General features: G+C 44.8%; 1 protein-coding gene across 1 annotated transcript in view; it reads left to right on the top strand.

Annotated features, from left to right (window-relative positions):
• The window catches only part of BAHD1 (bromo adjacent homology domain containing 1), a 396,729-nt gene extending 382,067 nt beyond the window's left edge, over positions 1 to 14,662 (top strand). Inside the window, exon 7 of the mRNA XM_082275407.1 lies at positions 14,226 to 14,662. Coding sequence (XP_082131533.1) covers positions 14,226 to 14,415 — 190 coding nt within the window. The 3' untranslated portion in view covers positions 14,416 to 14,662. The remainder of the gene's footprint in view (positions 1 to 14,225) is intronic.
• Positions 14,663 to 20,071: the final 5,409 nt, after the last annotated feature.

The following is a 20,071-nucleotide window of genomic DNA, read 5'->3' as shown; positions in this document are numbered from 1 at the left end:
CCCCAGTGAGGAAAGCTGGAGCCACCACCCTCTGTTTGGGCATCCGTCGTCTCCCATGTTGTTCCTGGGCAGTCGGCTCTGGCGAGCTTCAAGGGCCCTGGGTCGGCGTCCCCTTGCAGGGTCGCAGTTGGCGACCCTCACCTACCGGTTTTGTGTCTATGCAACAATCCTGATTATGTTTTAGGGTGAGCTTAGTATGTAGCGACACTACTGGATCTGCGCCCACGCACTTCAAGTGCTCTGATAGTGAGAATGCTTTTTCTTCTACTGCAGCCGCGCATGAAACGGCGCTTGTGGATGCGCTGATTGTATTGGTGCGGGCAACTTTAAAAATTGGAGGAGGCAGCTGCTGTGTTGGAGGTGACGGTCCCTTTTAGTACCCGTAGCTCCCCAAAAGCAGCAAAAGGTGTCCCATTTTCTCTGTCGCTCATGGACAGACGTAGTCCTCCTTGATTAATATCAACTCGGGTTATACTGCCCTCTACAGGAGTAGGACTAGACAGGAAAGAAAACGTTCTGGCCACACCCTAGGGGCAGTCCCAGAGGGTATATCCTCTCACTTCCTGCTACAGCAAATCAGTTTTTTTCTGTCTAGTTAGGAGTAAGGACCTAGATTCCTTGCTAGGATCTTCGGTCCTGGCAGGATTTTTTTAGAAATTCTTTTTTAGACAGCTTTTTTTCTCCAGTGTTCCTGTGAGATCTTCAAGCAAGTACGCTGAAACTGGGCGACGGGCTGGATGTTGAGATCCAGTGGTCACCCCAGTTCAGCCTACGAGCGCGTGCAGGCCATAGCTCCGCGCTGGGTCGGCCGCGGCATAGTCCCACTGGACGGGGACTGACCCTGCGAGTTAAACGTCTCGCCTGGATGCCAATGACCAACATAGTAACGGCGTCCGTATTGGTCGACAGCCCCCCCACCCCGGTGGAGAGGGGTTCTGTCAGGAGTTGGCGCACGCCTGGTTCCGGTATGGTAAATAGAATGTTCCCCCTCTCCCCCTGTCGGGTTTGTTGGTGGACGCGGGCCCCTCTCTGGGATGGTCGGACACTCAGTTTCTGGGTCTCCCCTCTATCCTATAACAGGTCACAGATCCCCCAGTTTGAGTGTGATTTTTGTGAATAGAAACCAGGAGGCTTGGTTTGGGAGCTGACTATCTAAAGTCACTATATGACTGTAAGGGTGACTGAAGTCAGTGGCAGACTACTAAAAGGCATTACTATTGAGGTATAGAGGTATCCTACCTGTCATAGTGTACACAGGCCGATGCCTATGCCTGAGTTACTGCAGCCACAGATCGCCATCCCTCCAGAAAGCCGGTCACTTCCACAGGCCGCACAGCCTCCCGCAGGCCGAGGACACCACCCGCAGGCCGAGGCACTTCCGCAGGCCGAATGCACACATCCCGCAGGCCGCTGCTAGCTTGCAAGCCGCCGCTATCCTACACAGGCCGCCGCCATTTTCCTGCAGATCGCACGAGGCCGCCATATTGGCGTAGCCTCGTGTCTCCAGCATGGGGGCGGCCGTGTTTGAGGTGACCAAACACCTCGTGGAGTAATGGGGAGGCACCGGAAGGCGTGTAAAGGGGCGGAGCCGCCTCCTTGGCCCGGGAAAGCAAGCCAAAGACTTCCTGTCTGTAACAGACAGGGCTGGAAGCAAGTTGATAACAAACTTCTGTGCATCAGGTGAGCCTTGGGGTCTCTCTCTCTCTCTCTTTCTGAGGGGTCCAAGCAGGTAGACTGAGGGGCGCTATTGCGCTGGGGCACTAAGTTAAAAAAAAAAAAAAAATGTTTTTTTCTTGCAATTTTTTGGTGTTTGCTGGCAAGTGTCTTGTTACATGAACCCTGCCACACATGTATCCCCACCTGATCCCCTCGGGGTGGCCGCAGGACCCTCCAGTACCCCACTTGTGATGATGCATTATCAGCAGTTTTGGAGTATTTGGTATCCCGGGTGGAGGTAGCATGTCAGGGACGGGGGTCAAGAAGAGCGACCCTCGCCTACCCCTATGTCATCTGATACCTCAGATACAGATTCTGAGCTGGTCATTGCAGTCCCTTTTCTGGGGTTGTTGTCTCAGGTACGGTCTCCTCAGACAGTAAGGAGGACACTTCTGCTTCCGCCATAGCACAAGAAGCGTTGGTGGGAGCACTAGTTGTGTCTGTCCGGGAAACCTGAAATCTTGAGGTTACACCGGCAGAGGTAGCTGAGACTCATATTCCTTTCTTTGGTACTAGCAAACTTACCAAAATGGTGAAGGGTTTCCCTTGCCCAAATGGAGGAGTCCGTAAACGAGCCCTGCTATTTCCAAACGCATTGCTAGGCACTATCATTTTGAGGAATCCCTCATTACAAAGATGGATGGTACCACCAATAGTGGACTCACCGATTTCCAGACTAAATAAAGCCACTGTTATCCCGTTGGATTGACAGAATGGGCCCCACCCATCTCTAGGGTGGGGGGACGTCTTCACCGGTTTCCGGATCCAGGGCTTTCCAGAATCCCGGATAAAGGGGTTCGCAAGGTCATATGGTCGGGTTACAAGATGGAGTGTCGATCACTTCCACCGGTGCGATTCTTCCCTTCCAATATTCGACATCCCGGGTCGCTTAAAAAGCTTTGCGGGGGACAACTTGATACAACAAGCAGTGGTAGTTCCCATTCCTTGGAGGAGTTCTAGTCGAACTTGTTCACAATGCCCAGGAAAAAGGGCTAGGTGCGTCCAATTCTGGTCTTGGAAGAGATGGAGTCCATCCATACAGTGGTGGCCTCCCTGCATCAGGGGGATTTCCTGGCGTCCATAGACATTTAGGATGCCTATCCTCATATCCCCATCTTCGCAGGACATCAATCAGCGTTTTCGTTGCTTTTCCCAAAGATCATCCCTGGTTCCCACCAGGAGACTGAACTATCTGGGCCTAATTTTGGATACATCCTTGGCAAGAGTGTTTCTCCATACGGAGAAACTCCAGAAGATTCAGTCAATGATTCGGATGTTGCTGTCCGTCAACTGGCTGGGATTGATGGTTGCCTCCTTAGAGGCAGTACCGTTTGCCCAGTCTCATACCCGAATTCTTCAAAGAGGAGATTCTTCTCATATGGAATCGGAATCCCGATTCCCTGGACAATCGGATCCGATTGAGCGAGCGGACCAGGGAGGCTGGTGGCTTCGGTCTCCGATGCTCAGCCAGGGGAAGTCATTTCTTCTGATAAATTCCAGGTTACCGATAAATGTGTTGGAACTGAGAGCGATCAGACTTTGTCTGATTTACTGGACCGAGCAGCTCCAGGGCAGCCTGGTTCGGATCCAATCGGACTATGCCACGGTCATGACTTATGTCGATCACCAAGGGGCACCAAGAGTGCCCTGGCGGCCATAGAAGTGGCCAACATTCTTATTTGGGGAACAGTTGTTCCAGTTCCCTCCGCGATATTTATCACGGGGGTGGACAGGCAGATTATTTCAGCCGTCAGATTCTGGATCAAGAGGAATAGTCTCTTCATCCAGAGGTATTTCACCAGCTGTCCCTTAATTGGGGCACCCCGGATATGGATCTGTTGGCAGGTTGGCTCAACAGGGTTCGTGCCCGCGATCCTTTAGCGGACGCAGCAGACGCGCTGAACGGCCTGTAAAGGCAGTATCAGCTACTATGTCTTCCCCCCCCTCTCAAATTGCTGCTGAGATTTCTCCGCAGGATAGAGGTGGAGGGAACTCCAGTTATCCTGGAAATTCCGAGCTGGCCTCGTCAAGCCGGGTACGCCGACTTGGACAGGCTAGTCGTGGACGCTCCTTGGAGACTTCTTCTCAGGGAGGATCTGCGGTCTCAAGGACCGATCTTCCATCGTGCTTTACAGTCGCTGGTTTTAATGGCCTGGATATTGAGACCCAGGTACTGAAGGACAGAGGGTTGTCAGCTTCAGTTATTCCTACTCTAATTAAAGCAAGGAAAGCGACTTCCAGCAAAGTCTATTATCGCACATGGAAGACTTATATCGCGTGGTGTGAATCTTTGGGATTTCCCCCACGTACCTATTCGGTGACCCGAATCTTGGCTTTTCTGCAAAAGGGGGTTGAGCAGAAACTATCCTTGAGCACTATCAAGGGTCAGGTTTCAGCATTAGCAATCTTCTTTCAGAAGCCTTTGACTACTCATTCCTTGGTGCGGAATTTCATCCAGGGGGTGCGGCACTTGGCTCCGCCAGTGCGCTCGCCCTTACCGCCCTGGGATCTTTGGTTTTGTCGGTTCTGCAGAAACCTCCCTTTGAAAATATCAGGGAGATTCCCTTGCTTACATTATCCCAGAAGGTGGCCTTCTTGGTGGCTATTACTTCTGCACGCAGGGTGTCAGAACTGGCTGCATTATCATGCCATTCCCCATATCTAGTGGTTCATAGGGATAAGGTAGTTCTTCATCCGAAGCCATCTTTTCTTCCTAAGGTGGTTTCAGATTTTCATCTGAATGAAGATATTGTGCTACCTTCCTTGTATCCTAAGCCCAAGCATCCTCAGAAATATGCGTTGCATTCCTTGAATGTGGTTCGGGCAATCAGGGTATACCTGAAGAATACGGAATCGTTCCGTAAGACGGATTCACTTTTTGTGATCACGGATGGCCCCAGAAAGGGGTTGCCTGCATCTGCCGCGACTGTCTCCAAATGGATTAGACAGATGGTGGTACAGGCTTATTCTATTAAGGGTCGGAATCCTCCGTTCCCTGTTAAGGCGCACTCCACTCGAGCGCTCAGTACTTCCTGGGCCTACCGCCATCAGGCGTCAGTGGTCCAGGTGTGCAAGGCGGCTACCTGGTCGTCGGTGCATACCTTTACAAAATTTTATAAAGTTGATGTGATGGCATCGGCGGATGCCTCATTTGGCCGCAAGGTTTTGCAGGCCGCAATTTGAGGAGACCGGTGGTCTACCTCGAGGGTTTTTTTCCATTGGAATTTCAGTTGAGTCTCATCGTGTGATTGATGAGCCTTTAAAACTTCTAGTTGGCACCAGTTGGATCTTCTAGATTGGATTTTGATTTCCATTTTCCCACCCCTCATTTGTGGCACTGCTTTGGGACGTCCCGAGTTGATATTAATCAAGGAGGACTACGCCTGTCAATGAGCGACAGAGAAAAATGGATTTTTGTAAAATCTTACCGTAAAATCCTTTTCTCTTAAGCTCATTGACAGACGTAGTACCCGCCCCTCTGTTTTTGAGTTGTGTTGGGTTAAATTCTCTAAACACTGCTTTGTGACATAACTGATTTGCTGTAGCAGGAAGTGAGAGGATATACCCTCTGGGATTGCCCCTAGGGTGTGGTCAGAACGTTTTCTTTCCGGTCTAGTCCTACTCCTGTAGAGGGCAGTATAACCCGAGTTGATATTAATCAAGGAGGACACTACGTCTGTCAATGAGCTTAAGAGAAAAGGATTTTACGGTAAGATTTTACAAAAATCAATTTTTTTCGCCTACTTGACAAAATTGTCGTGAGTCAGTGACCTAAACGCATTATGTCAGTGCCTAAGCATTTTTGCTAAACCGTATCCCTTTGAAGAGTCCTTGTTTAAAAAAATAAATAAAAAATTAGGAATAGTGGACGTTCCCACCTGTGGTGGATTTTCAGGTTTTCAGGCCGAATAACTCCACTCTAATTCCGGTGGAGTAGTCTCCGGCTTTTAAAGACCCCCTTTAATGGGAGAGCCGAGACTTTGGTCCACCACGTTTCCTGTGGCCAGTTCGGTTCTTAGGCCGGTGTTCACCATAGCGTTGGCATCCCAGACTTTTACGGAGTGGGCAAAGCTTTTGCGCCAGGATCTGGAGGGGGAACAGCTTCCCCCTGCCCTTGGCGAGGTGGTGGACCAGGGGTTGCAGTTTGTCTGTGGTGCCTCTCTGGATATGACTGCCTTGGTTTCTAGGCCGTCCGTGACAGCAGTGGTGCTTCAGCGCATGGTATGGCTGAAATGCTGATCTGCGGAACCAGTCTTCCAAGACGGCCTCATCTGTTCTCCCCTTTTTGGGGGATCACCTGTTTAGATCTTCCTGGCTGATATCCTTACAGGTCTTACAGGGGGGAAGAGTACCTTTTCTTACACAGGCTTCCAGTGATGAGGAGTCTCGTCGCAGAGAGCGGGTTCTTCCAGACCTGTAGACAAGCCTTTGGTCGCCTCAGCTCCTTGGGTATTCACAAAAGTTTTCTCCCCGGTGTTGGCATTGTAGTGGCAGCGGGGTATTGCGATACTGGGTACCTGGACTATCTTCTTCTGCGAGCAGAGTCTGACTGCTCTAAAGGACAAATTGGAAATGACTGTGTGGAATCTGTAGGAGTTTGGTTGGAAATTGACCTTCCAAAAATCTGCTCTGGTTCCGTCCACCACGTTGGACTATCTTGGTCTGACTCTGCATCGGCTTCAGCCAGGGTGTTTTTTTTTTTCCTGGGGAACAAAAACTCCAAAGCTGCAGGATACGACTTGTTGTTGTTTAGCAGTCGGTCTTTCTGGACTTGCATGCAGGCGTTGTGCCTGATGCTGTGTACCATTGAGGCGGTTCCGTTTGCACAGTTCCACTGGAGCCTCTGCAAAGGGAGATTTTTGCCAGGTGCGGCAAGGATCCACAGTCTCTAGATAATCCTTCCTTCCCCTGTACTGGACAGTGGTCCCCGCGGTTGCCAGTCTGTCCAGGTGGGGAGGCGTTTTGGGCACAGGTGTACTCAAGGGGTCTGGACTCTGAAGGAGTCAAGACTACAGATCAATATACTGGAACTTTGGGCGATTAAGATTTTTCTGGCTCATTGGACAAATCGCCTTCCAGAGTGCCAGGTAAGAATCAATAGGACAATGTCACAGCTGTGGTGTATGTCGGTCACCAACGGGGCACAAGAAGTGTCCTGGCGGCTTGGGAGGTAGCCGGCATTTTGAAGTTCAGCTGTGTCTCCGGGGGGGAACTCCTGAGATGGACCTGTTGGCCTTTCCTCAACAGGAAGGTACAGACAATTTTGGCAAGGACTCAGGATCTGGCCGACGTCACAGGTGTACTGATGTCTCCTTGGGGCCAGTATCTTCTGATATACGCCTTTCTCCCACTGAAACTTCTGCCGTGTCTCCTGTGAAGGATCGAGGCAGAAGAGATCCGGTCATCCTAGTGACTCTAGATTGGCCTCGCCGGTCTTGGTACGCCAATCTGGTACGGCTGGTCTCCGGTGCCCCTTGGAGACTTCCTCTCAGAGAAGATTTATTGGCCCAGGGGCCAATCTTCCATCCTGCTTTACAGTCGCTGGCTTGACTGTTGAAAGCCAGGTGTTGAAGGATAGGGGGTTGTCGGAATCAGTGATTCCCACATTGTTAACTACTAAAAAATCTACCTCTAGGAAAATTTTACCATCGCACTGGAAAGTGAACATTGTGTGGTGAGAGTCTCTTGGGGTTCATCCCCGTTCCATTTTGGTGGTTCAGATTTTGGCGGCTCGGATTTTGGCATTCCTCGAACGAGGGGTTGAGCAGCGTCTGGTCTTGGGTACCGTCAAGGGCCAGGTTTTCGGTCTTGGCAGTCTTTTTACCGTCCTTTGGCTACACCTTCTTTTGGTTTGCACCCTTATTTAGGGGGTTCGCCATTTGGCTCCCCCAGTACGGTCTCTGTTGCTGCCGTGGGATTTCAATTTGATGTTGTCGGTTCTCCAGTAGCCGCCTTTCAGAAATATTTGCGAGCTTCCTCGGCTTACATTGTCCCAGAAGGTAGCCTTCTTCTTGGTGGCTATTACTTCTGCACGCAGGGTGTCGGAGCTGGCGGTGTTGTCTTGTCGTTCACCTTACCTGGTGGTTCATAGAGATAAAGTGGTGCTTCACCCTTGTCAGTCGTTCCTTCCTAAGGTTGTTTCTGGTTTTCGTCTGAATAAAGATATTGTGTTGCATTCCCTGTGTTCTAAGCCATAACATCGTAAGGAGATTGCCTTGCACTCTCTGGATTTTGGTCCGGCGAGCAGGATGTACTTTGAGGCAACCGAGTCGTTTAGGAAATCAGCCTTACTATTTGTCCTTACGAATGGACCTCGCAAATGGTTGGTCGTGTCTGCCGCTACCATTTCCAGATTTGAAGATGGGAGATGGTGAAGGCCTATTCCATCAAGGGTCGGATTCCTCCGTTCCCTGTTAAGTGAATTTCTCCGCGAGCACTTAGTGCCTCCTGGGCCTTCCGCAATCAGACGTCAGTGGTGCAGGTTGGCAAGGCAGCCACCTAGTCGTCTGTGCACACTTTCACAACATTTTATACAATAGATGTGCTGGCATCTGCGGCTGCTGCTTTTGGCCGCGACATTTTGCAGGCCACTGGTTGAGAGGATTAGCCCTCTTTGAGGGTGTATGTTTTTTTTTTTCCCAGGTGAGCTCCAGTTGTTCCTGGTTGAGCTCCATGTTACCTGGTTGGCTAGGTTTAGCCTTTTAGGAATTTTTTTTCTGCTGTTTTTTTCCCACTCCATGTTTGACACTGCTTTGGGACATCCCAATTGTCAAGAAGATTCTGGAGCTGTGTCTGTCAATGAACGAAAGAGAAAATTGGATTTTTGCCTTACCATAAAATCCTTTTCTCTGATGTTCATTGACGGGCACAGCACCCACCCCTCTATTGAGTTGGGTTATTTTTATTCTGACACTGCTTGCAACTAAACAAAGCCTATAGAAGGAAGTGGGAGTATACCCCCTGCGACTGCCCCATAGGCGTGGTAAAGCTTTTTCCTGCCTAGTGTCCTTCTCCTGTAGGGGGCAGCATAACGTGATGGTCAAGAAGATTCTGGAGCTGTGTCCATCAATGAACTTTAGAGAAGGATTTAATGGTAAGACAAAAATCCAATTTTTTTTTCCAGGACAGGCTTTTAAGGTTTAGCCCCTACTTTGGCTCTGCCTGGGAAAAGAATGGGGTAGACTTTTAAAAAAGCTTGTCCTAAAAAAAAATTATCTGTTGGTGGAAATAAAAGCATCAAGTACAGTTCTCAGCTCTCTGTTTTTAAGCTGTGATTAAAGATGCACTTCGATAATTTTAATTTCTAGGCAAATGCTGGTTATAGCTCCTGAATAATTCTTCTCTTACTATTACTGTCTCATAAGACAATTATTTAAGAGGGGGAAAAAACATTTTTTTTTTTTTCAAAGCCACATTACTATTGTTTCACCTGATCTGAAAAGTTATTGCCCCTCTTGACTCCAAGTGTAGCAATATATTGCAGTTTACCAGACCTTAGGTGTGGTTTGTGGATTTGTTTTCTTTTTTTCAGGCTGTTTCCTTCTTTTTTTCACCTGCTGAGCCTGACATTAGCATGCTTCTTGTCCTGTGGGGACACACTTGCACGTACTCGCTCTGTTGTATCTGTGGAGGAGCGGCAATTCCACCCTAAGACAGGGATACAGAGCATTTTCCCCTATCCTCATCTCTCAAGAAAAAGCTGCACATTTAGGTATGCTTTACTCACTTGCATGCTGCAACATCAGTCTGATGCTGCAGCTGGTTCCTGACAGCTCTAAGCAAAAGAATGGAGCGATCAAATGACCACTGATAGCTCAGTTCTCGGTCAGCTCTGAGAAGAGAGTTGGTGACTGTTAGTCACTGCTGTCTGCTCTGCCCCTTTAGCACTCACTGGAGCACCATACTGGGATGGGGGCAGGAGTGGCTGGCTCTGGCTCTCAGCCTCACGTTAAAAGGCTGAGCCAGGTGCCGATCAGGCATCTAGGTGGATCTCATTAGTATGCTCATGATCCTTATAGAACCTGGAGCAGCTCTGTGACCTCAGCCGACAGCGGGTTTAGTCTGCTGGCAGCTAATTCTAGGTCACAGGAGAGTACAAGTAAGTTCACTTCTGTGACCCACAAGAGAAGTATGTCCAAAAAAGCTCTTTTAGGCCCTGCAATGCAGTATTTTAGTTTAGACGTATGTATCTATAACTTATATAAACAATTTCGCCTAAAAATGGTGAGGTCCCATGTGTATTACCATATTACAGTTACCCACATAAACAGTCATAGTTTACACTTAACCCAACAAAGCGGCCAGAGTGGTTGTACACGTGCCATAGCTGCAATGGTTTGCTTTGCAATGGTGTTAAAAATTATACCCTCTGAGTTCAGAGGACAGCAGCGCCGCCGAGTGTGACCCATTCAAGTGAATGGAGCCACAACTGCTTCAGGCAATTTTGGTGTGGTGGAATGGGCTTACAGGGTTAAAACCGGTGCGGAGGAGGCAACATATCGCTTTCCAGCTACCTCTCTAATGCCCTCTGAAAAGCAATCCAACCTGGATCAACTTTCAGAGGGGCGCAAGAACTGCCCTCAGTGTATACAAGTCATTACAGAGGGTAAACCTCAAAGCGACATGTTGGACTACTCATAACTGTGATATAATTGGCTTTCTTTAATTATTCTTTTAATAACCGGTGTTGTGTTACTGCTGAAAATGTTTGCACATTGTTTTGAGTAACACGATGTATTCTTTTGGTGATGCTCCAATGACTTTTGGTATGTTCAACATAGTGGTCTAAAGGCTCAATTTTAAGACTTGATTTTGATAATGAGAGGTTGACTGTTTTAGTCCCTAGGTACCAGTAAGAAATGCTGATCTTCGAAATAACCAAAGAAAGAGGAAAAAGTAGAGCACCAAAAAGTCTGTGAATTGTCCAGTAGAAATTATTCCGCTTTTTTGGAAACCTGAAAGCTTTATTATACTTAGACCATTCTAAACTCTGAAGGGTAATTTCAAACCGTTGAAACACATTGCCACCTCTTATACAGTATTTCCAATAAAAATGGATCATTTTTAGACTTCACCCCCGTTTGGTGTATAATATATTGTAGAGTTGCCAGTGTTTTAAAATATCCTTGTGAGCTGATGTTGGGTTGTGCATTCTAATAGCAGAGAAACCTGTGAAAGAAATACACTGTGTCTGTTATGGATAGCCATTCTTTTTGAAACTGCTAGTTTCCTGGCTGTCATGTTGATCCATTTGCTTCAGTACTTCAGGATACTCACCCAGAATTAGTTTGCAGATCAGGAGCTTTCATTTCTTGTGTTAAATTTCTGCTTACTTGCTTCTAGTTAATGACTCGCATATTTTCGAAACCAGAACCAGCCAGGCAACCAGCATTTATAGAACAGGACATGGCAATATAAAGGTTTCTCTTAGTACAAGTTTCCTTTAATTGTTTTCTGACAAAAATTGCCCTAGTTTGTGTGTGTCTGTATACTTTGTTGGTACTTTGGTCTTCTCTAGGCCATGAATTGATGATAATGGTTCTTTATGTTCTCTTAAGTTTTGTATCATACCTTGCAGTTAAAAAAAAATAAAAAATTGTAACATATACAGTACTGTGCAAATGTTTTAGGCAGGTATGACAAAAAGGCTGTAAAGCTTTCTAAAATATGTATTTGCATTAATTTTTTTTAACAATTTTCAAAATGCAAAGCAAAATCTAAAACAGATCAATATTTGGTGTGACTACCCTTTTAGCTTCAAACCAGTATCAGTTCTTGCACGCTTTGTACACTTGCATAGTGTCATGGATTTTGTAGGATTAGTGTCTGGCATATGATTAACCAATAATACCAACCAGGTTCTTATGAGCATCAATTTCATATGTAGGTTAAAACCGTCATTAACTACAACAAACCGCTATGTAGGAGGCTTAAAACTGGGTGAGGAACAGCCAAACTTTGCTACTAAGGTGAGGTTGTGGAAGACAGTTTCATGTCACAGGTCATACACCATGGCAAGAATGAGTACAGTAACAAAAAAAGGTTGTTTTACTGCATCAGTAAGGTATCTCCCAGGCAAAGATTTCAAAGCAGACTGGGGTTTTCAAGCGGAGTTCCGGCCTCAAATACCTTTTTTAACTAAAAATACCCCTATAATACTAATCCATCGCCCTTTACAGAACCGCTATTCTCATACTTACAAGGTGTACAGTATTGGATTTTAGTCAAAATCTTACTTTTAAAAACGCTGTCTGGGCGCGGCCATCTTAGACGTGGGAATCTGAAGCCGCAGTGTAATCTGCTGTGTCTTTCTTCCTGATTCCAGGGAGTGTTCTGGGAGTTCTTCCTGATTCCAGCCTCCTGGGAGTGATGACAAACAGCTCCCAGGATGCAATGCAAAGGCGGAAGTGAGGTCAGTGGCCGTGGCCACAGAGGGGGGAGAAGGAGGAAGTACAATCAAAAATGCCCTGAAAATAAGGTAAGGGACCCCCGAAAAAAATTTAGAATGCCCAATTGTTGATCAGCATAGCGAGCACTCCAGGAATCACTAAAGTTGCAAAATAGGCCGGAACTCCGCTTTAAGATGTGCTGTTCAAGCTCGGTTGAAGAAGCACAAGGAAATGAGCAATGTTGAGGACCGTAGACGTAATGATCAGCCAATGAAACCTAATGCAGCATATGAAAGGCACATCATCAAGATTTCCAGCTGTGGCATCAGCACATAACTGATGGAAACCGGTGGGACCCAGGTACACCCATCTGTTGTCTGGAAAAGTCTGGTCAGAAGTGGTCTTAATGCAAGAAATGTGGCCAAAAAGCCATACAAGGCTAAGCAAATCAACTATGCACAAAAAACATAGGAACTTGGGGGGAAGAAAAATGCCAGTGGGTGTTCTGAACTGATGAGTCAAAATGTAAATTATTTGGCTGTAGCAGGAGGAAGTACGTCTAAGGGCTAGAAAGCAATACCATAATGTGTGTCTGCAGGCAACAGTGAAGCTTGGTGGAGGTCTCTTGCACGTTTGGAGCTGCAATTCTGCAACTGGAGTTTGAGATTTGGTCAGGATCAATGGTGTCCTCAATTCTGAGAAATACAGGCAGGTACTTGTCCATCATGCCATGCCATCAGGGAGGGGTGTGATTGGCCCCAAATTTATTCTGCAGCAGAACGGCCCCGAACATACAGCCAATGACATTAAGAACTATCTTTAGCATAAAGCACAAGGACTCCTGGAAGTGATAGTTTGGCCCCCATAGAGCTCCGATCTCAATATCCTCAAATCTGTCTGGGATTGCATTAGAAATCAGAATGATTTGAGGCAGCCTACATCCACAGAAGATACCGTATTTATTGGCCTATAACACGCACTTTTTCCTCCTAAAAATGGAGGAAAACGTAGCAGTGCGTGTTATACGCCGATATAAGAAAAAAAAATGTCCAGAAAGCACTAGCAGCGCCGAGAGGTAGAAGGGGGCGGGCAGCGCCGAGAGGTAGAAGGGGGCGGGCGGCGCCGAGGAGAAGGGAGGACCGCTGTCATCGGAAGTCCCGCCTCCTATGCCGACGTCAATCATAGGTGCCGGGACTTCCGATAACAGCGCGTCCTTCCTTCTCCTCGGCGCTGCCCGCCCCCTTCTACCTTTCGGCGCTGGATGCTTTCTGGACAAGTGATTTCTTTAGTGGCACTGGCGCTGGCGAGGCTGCAATAATGGGCGCTGGCGAGGCTGCAATTATCGGCGCTGGCGAGGCTGCATGTAAGGGCACTGGCGAGGCTGCATGTAAGAGCACTGGCGAGGCTGCATGTATGGGCACTGGCGAGGCTGCATGTATGGGCACTGGCGAGGCTGCATGTATGGGCACTGGCGAGGCTGCATGTATGGGCACTGGCGAGGCTGCATGTATGGGCGCTGGCGAGGCTGCATGTATGGGCACGGGCGAGGCTGCATGTATGGGCACTGCGCTGGCGAGGCTGCAATTATGGCCACTGGTGCTGGCGAGGCTGCATGTATGGGCACTGGCGAGGCTGCATGTATGGACACTGCGCTGATGAGGCTGCATTCGTGGGCACTAGTAAGACTACATTTAATTTTTAAAAAAATGTTCTGAGTTCAAAGCTGTTTATTTTAAATTTCAGCTTTTTTCCTGAAATTTCTGCCCTAAAATTTAGGTGCGTGTTATACGCCGATAAATACGGTATGTGAGGATTTCTTCAAAATATTTGGAACAACCTGCCTGCTGAAATCCTTCAAAAACTCTATCCAAGTGTACCTAGGGGTATCGATGAAGGCAAAGGGTGGTCACGCCAAATATTGATTTAATTAACACTTCTATTTCTGAAAGCTCCCTTAATTTACAGCATTTTTTCACACCTGCCTAAAATGTTTTGCACAGTAGTGTGTGTATACGTGTATGTATGCATTAAATGTATATACCGTTATGCATGTATGCGTGTGTGTGTGTGTATATATATATATTATTAGCTATATACCTATTTCTGCTTTTTTTCCCATAGATTTTGTGCCTTGGTAAAGCGTCGAAGGGAGGGCTGTCCGAACAGGAAAGCCTTGATTGTCCCGCCCTCAGAAGAGTATTGCACCCCTATACATCGAAGGGTTCCAGACAGCACCGACCCCGAGTTAGTATTCCTTTGCCGACATGTGTACGATTTCAGACATGGTCGAATCCTGAAGAACCCACAATAGTTGAAACTCGAGCTTCAGGTGGATACGTCTACATGCAAAATTGTCGTCGGATTGCGAGGCCTTTACAGCCCAAGACTCTTTCAGACAACATCCCAGCAGCACCCCAAGCACAGAGGGGAGATGGGAACCTCTTGTAGTAGCCACTTGGCTCTGGATTCAGGAACAGACACTGGTTTCAGTACTCAGCAGTTGAAAGCACAGCACTTCGTTAGAGATGAGCAGTAATTAAAAAGAAAATGAGAAAATATATATGTAACATATAAATATATATAAATATATTAAAGTATATATATATTATATATATATATATTGGGGGAAAAATAAGCCAGTAAATCAGGACAGGAACCATGTGTGCAAGGTTGTGTAGAGATGCTATAGTGCATGACTGGACTTAGTTTGGTTCAAATGCCTTAATATGTCACACAGGTCCCGTCAAATCCACATAGAAGTGACATTAGTTCTGCACATTTATACAGGTTTTGTTTTTAATTTGTGTGGACTCCCCTCATTTGTGTTGAAGTATCTGTTGCTTATAAAGCATACCTGCTGCCCTTTTATTAATTTATAGCACACCCCAGCAATGATGTGATCAATTTACTACCATATATATGTTTTAGTTACTTCTAGAACCCACGTAAATTTTAGTTATATATTGCTAGTTTAATAATTATTTTTTTCGACCAAATTACTTTGAGTATTGCCTGCAATGAAATATTTAAAGGGTTCCTCAATATAAAATGTACCTTGCTTCCTTCTGACTTGTGGAGAAGTTTAAAGGTCTTCTTTTCTTTTAGCTGTGGTTTGCTGGCTTAAGCTGGTCATACAGTATTACATTTTCCTAACGTGTTCTTCCTTTGACTCTGTACAATGCGGATGGACGAATCTTCTGCTGCGGCTATCGTATTCTAACAGCTGGCACCAATGGCTGTCAGAATAGTTCCTAAACAGTGGGTGCTTCTGATTGGATGCAGCCCCTGTTAGGCCGACAATTCCTTCCGGACTCTTTTAATTTTTCAGTTGAAGAATGTTGGGTGGGAAGGTTGATGACGGGGTCACCTAGCTAGCAAATGCTTGTTGGTTTAACAGGAACCAGATGAAATTTGCATAGTATATGGCCAGCTTAGGTTTCCTACTACAAGATGCATACAGTCACAGAACTTTTTCAGAAAAATTTTCAGATACAATTACACTGCAAGATATACAGTGGATAAAAACGCAGCACAGAATAGTGGCAGTTATTTAATTGGCTGAAACAAAAGTTTTGAAAACATGTAAGAACAAATGTTATAAGGTATGCTATTCTGTACACGTCATGTTGTAACATGTCTCTTTATTCTTATTGGTTTCTAGTGAATTATTAGGCTACATAGACACTTTATTATTGGCTCAGCCCAAAATAGGTTGCCCCGAGTCTGCACACTTTTGTACAAGTTCAAATTAAAGGCATTGTTTGGGTGATATAAACATTCTTTGACCTCTATCCCTTCCATGTAACAACAGGGGTGTATCCTCTACCCATGCCACTCACTTTACCCAAAGCTAGAGCATCAGTGTATATCTTCAATGAAGCTGTGTGCTGATATAATTGTGTTCTTTCACTATTGTAATGGACAGAATTTTGTCTGTCAAGCCCTCATAGCTACAGAATAACTACACACTGCAAAAGGCCAGGGTGGGTGGTGAGACTTACTATTTTGTTTATACCAGGGATATATTCTTTTTTGTAACACCCGTATAATCCATTTTAATCCTAAATTTGGTTTTTCATAATAAATGGGCCTTTCTTACAGTGGAAGAACCCTGGTAATGAACTGCCCTGTGCACAGGCAAACTTGCCGGGTAATTAGCTAAAAACTATTCTAACACTCCACTGCACAGAGGTGATCAGTAGCAGCGTTTATCCCTTTCAGGGAAAAGAGTACTTTAAACCAATATTGACTTGAAGGCTGCTTCATTTTTAAGCTAGCGTTTTATCAAAATTTACTGACTTGGCCTTCTGTAAGAAAGATGTCACCTTTCTTGGCCATTACAAGAGACCAATTATATGACTTGCATTGTAAAAAAAATCTGCTACCTGATTGCTCAATATGTTTGCCATTTGCCTTATGTGTATACAATCTAGATATACTTTTATTTATCAGAAAATCAGATTTTGATTTTAATGAGTGAAAGAAAATTAACCCACAAAAAAACAAAAAACAAAAAAAAAACACAAAAACCAAAGGACCTCTATCCCAGAAAACATGAAATGACGTTGCTGGTAGATAAACTCTATAGCTTGCACTAATGATTAAATAGTAACACTGTATCCATACTTTACATTCTGTAATCACTAGTTTAAATTGGAGATCTGCATTTTCAGTTTTAGCCATGCCAAATTTCGGAACACAAAAACCGGGGCCGTAGGAAAGCAAACGTTTCCAGAAACACGCTTTAATAATTCTGTGCACCCAGACAAATTTTGGATATTTTGACAATACCAAAGAGTTCTATACTTACAAGACATTATTACTGAGCCACATGGCAGAAGTCATTTTTTTTTTTTTTTTTTTTAATATATATATATTGCCTATTTAATACTGTGATATTCGTTTACATTGTTTAACGATTCAGGACTGGAGGGCTGTGATAAAATTTAGACCAGTCAGCTGAGATATTTGCATTTAACTCCACCCAACATGACAAGTCAAGTGAGCCCATGAAGGTATAGTTGTGGAAGCTGTCACCATGACTTTTTTTTTTTTTTTTTATATTTGCGCAGGCTCCAAGGACATTTTGGGTCCGGTATCTAGTGACTTTGATCTGGAACAAGCATGCATTCTTTACAATCTGAATTCCCATGCTACATCACATTTCTAGGTTACTTGGTAGTGCAGGATCAGATTGATGTCCTCAGAGCTTGCATCAGCATTTACTACTTCCTTATTTCTGTTCTCATTTGCTCTATATTAGCCAAGATCTGCCATATTTATACATTTCTGTCCCGTTTCCCTATTGATGATTTTGAGAAAGTCACAGATCCCCCTGCAAACTTTGAAATTGTTTGACTGCTTCAACTAAACTGTAGAAAATTGTACGTATGCTGAGTGTATGGAAATGCTCTCCCAGTTTCTTTCACAAGTTTCCCATAGGAGAGCACTTAATGCTGGTACACACGGCCCAAATATCAGCTGGTATCGGCCGGTTTTAACAGAAACTGACCAACATTCGGCCAGTGTTTACAGCAGCCTATCTGACAAAAGAACCAGCAGCCATCAGACAGTCAACCTGTCGGTACAAAATGCTCTATGGGGATATCGCTGTACTAACATCACATAGTACGGCAAGCTCCTCCTGGGCCTGCTGGGATAAAGGAACAAAAAAAACCAAAGGGCTCCTTTACACTTGCTTCGACTTCAACACACCATTTAAGCACCTACCACTTCAGCATGTTTTTTTATGTGTTTTTGATGCTTCTGTGATTCTTTTTGAAGCTTTAATGAAGCTTGGCAGATGTGTGTGTGTGTGTGCGTGCATGCACATGCATGCATTGATCTCGCATACCTGCAATACCTCCAAAACAAAGAAAAGCTAAAGCTGAATTAAAGCCTTCAAAAGCAGTAGGTGCTTCAAGCTAGCTTTGTCATAGACGCTTTGAAGCACCATTAATGTGACGTGGTATAATTTGTGAAGCAAAGCAAACGCAAGGTGTAAACAGGACTGTAAGCTAACCATTTTTGTTTTAGTGATGGGTGCTTTGACTGGAGTTCAGAGAGCTTTAAAAACATGTCCGAAGCCATGTTTTTAAGCAAGTGTAAACGAGTCCTAATGGTGTGTACCGGGTTTTAGCCTATCAACAAGCAATACAAGAACATTTTCTGAGAAGGTCCCTAAAGGCATAGATAGGGGAAAAAAATCCAAGTAATATCTTCTTGTAGTAGAATGAAGGGCTTTATATTCACCCAATAAAAAGCTTGTCTTTTTTTTATTTTTTTTTCTTGGATGGATTTATACCGAATTTGACCTTATGAATGAAGATACTCCTATAAGGAATAATAAATTACTGACCTAAAGGGTTTCAGCATATGACATCACCCTTGTCAGGGCACTGAGGGCAAAGGAAGGGAGTAAACCAAGTGCATAATCAAATTTTTGTTTCTTACAGGTAGATTTTTCAACTAAGCTGACCGTGTATTTTACTGTAGGGTCCATGTTAAAGAGTGTTAAACTTAGTTGTTGTACAAGGCTCAAAAAACACCCACCAGACTTTGCTTCATCTGAAAATGTTGCAGAATTCAATGTTGAGCTCTGTATAAATATACCCTGTAGTTAGAACCTGTACGGAAGTATGGAGGCAACCATTGCTGAGCACCTGATTGTTCTGTGGCTTGTATGCTGACCCAACGGCTTCATCATTTTCTGAAACAACAAACTTAGAACAAGCATGTCCATTAACATGTCTACCTATTATGACTGCTATCCAAATGAAAAAGAGCTCCGCAATGGCAACCTCCATCAATAGTTTACCTAAAAAGACATTCCATGCATACCAAGAGCTAAACTAGTGCATGTTTATGTTGGATGTAAGTTAAACTCTTTAATATCACAGCAAACTAATGACTTTCTGTACTATTGTACATCTGTCCACTGGCCTGTATTTTTTTTTTTTTTTTTTATCTAGTCTTGCCCATAAAGCCTTTGTATGATTAGGCTGAGTTTTTGTGTTCTGGTGCCAAAAGACAAACTGGTCTTAATGTTACTGAGGTGTTTGGTAACTTTCTTGCATGTTGGTGTAGCAAGATGCTCCACCAGGTGTTCACAAGAGAATCTGCAAGCTGTAGGGTTTACAAATTGCAGTATGGGGATGTTTACATAAGAATACAGGTAGCAGTGATGTCATATCAGTACTTTAAACAACAAAACCACATTTCCTTCAGTTTTGGTGGAGCTTGATTAGGGAGACTGGTGAATGTATCTAGATCTGCCTATGGAGCTAACCATCAGTACTTGTTTTTGTGAATCTCCTCTATCCATCATCTTCCCCTCCCTGATCCTGGTACTATCTCTGTACCTGCGAAATCAGTGGAGCTGATGCACAGGTTTGACTGGAACAGGCAAAGGAAGGACTTCTATAGAGGATCTCCACAACCTGTTCCCCAATCATTCTCCACCTCTAAAAAAGAGTGGACTTTTTCTGTCCTTGTTGCTTTCAATTTCCATAAAGAGAAATTGGTATAAGTTTAAGGAACAGTCTCATTTGCCTCAAACTAGTTTTTACGTTGTCATTCTGTTTTTGTTTTTTTTGCATTCAAGGAAGAACATTACAGCCTATTTTATGCTAAGATGTACCAGAGCTTAAAATGCAGCATTAGTGGTGTATTTTATTAGCTGTTTTTGAATCCATGTTAAGTTTCCATAACTGGTTTGAAAAACGGCTCTAAGCGATTTTGTGACGTCTGTAGATTGCTTAATTTCAATTTTATTTATTTTTCTCTGGATTGTTTCAGCTTTTTTTTTATTAGATCTTTAATAGATTGTACTCTTCATCCCATTAATGGTCAAAATGTTTTGACATTGTAAACTTGCACAGGTGTGCATTTTTAAGTTCAAATTTTATTTACAGTCCTTGTTAGATTGGGGGAAGCCTAACTAAAATATGAAATTTCAGAACGTTATT

The sequence above is a fragment of the Pelophylax lessonae genome (assembly GCF_965119305.1).
Source record: "Pelophylax lessonae genome assembly, chromosome: 13".
In the NCBI taxonomy this organism is placed as follows: Eukaryota; Metazoa; Chordata; class Amphibia; order Anura; family Ranidae; genus Pelophylax; species Pelophylax lessonae.
The sequence above is the reverse complement of the archived record's forward strand: the minus strand, read 5'-3'. Positions and strand labels throughout refer to the sequence as shown.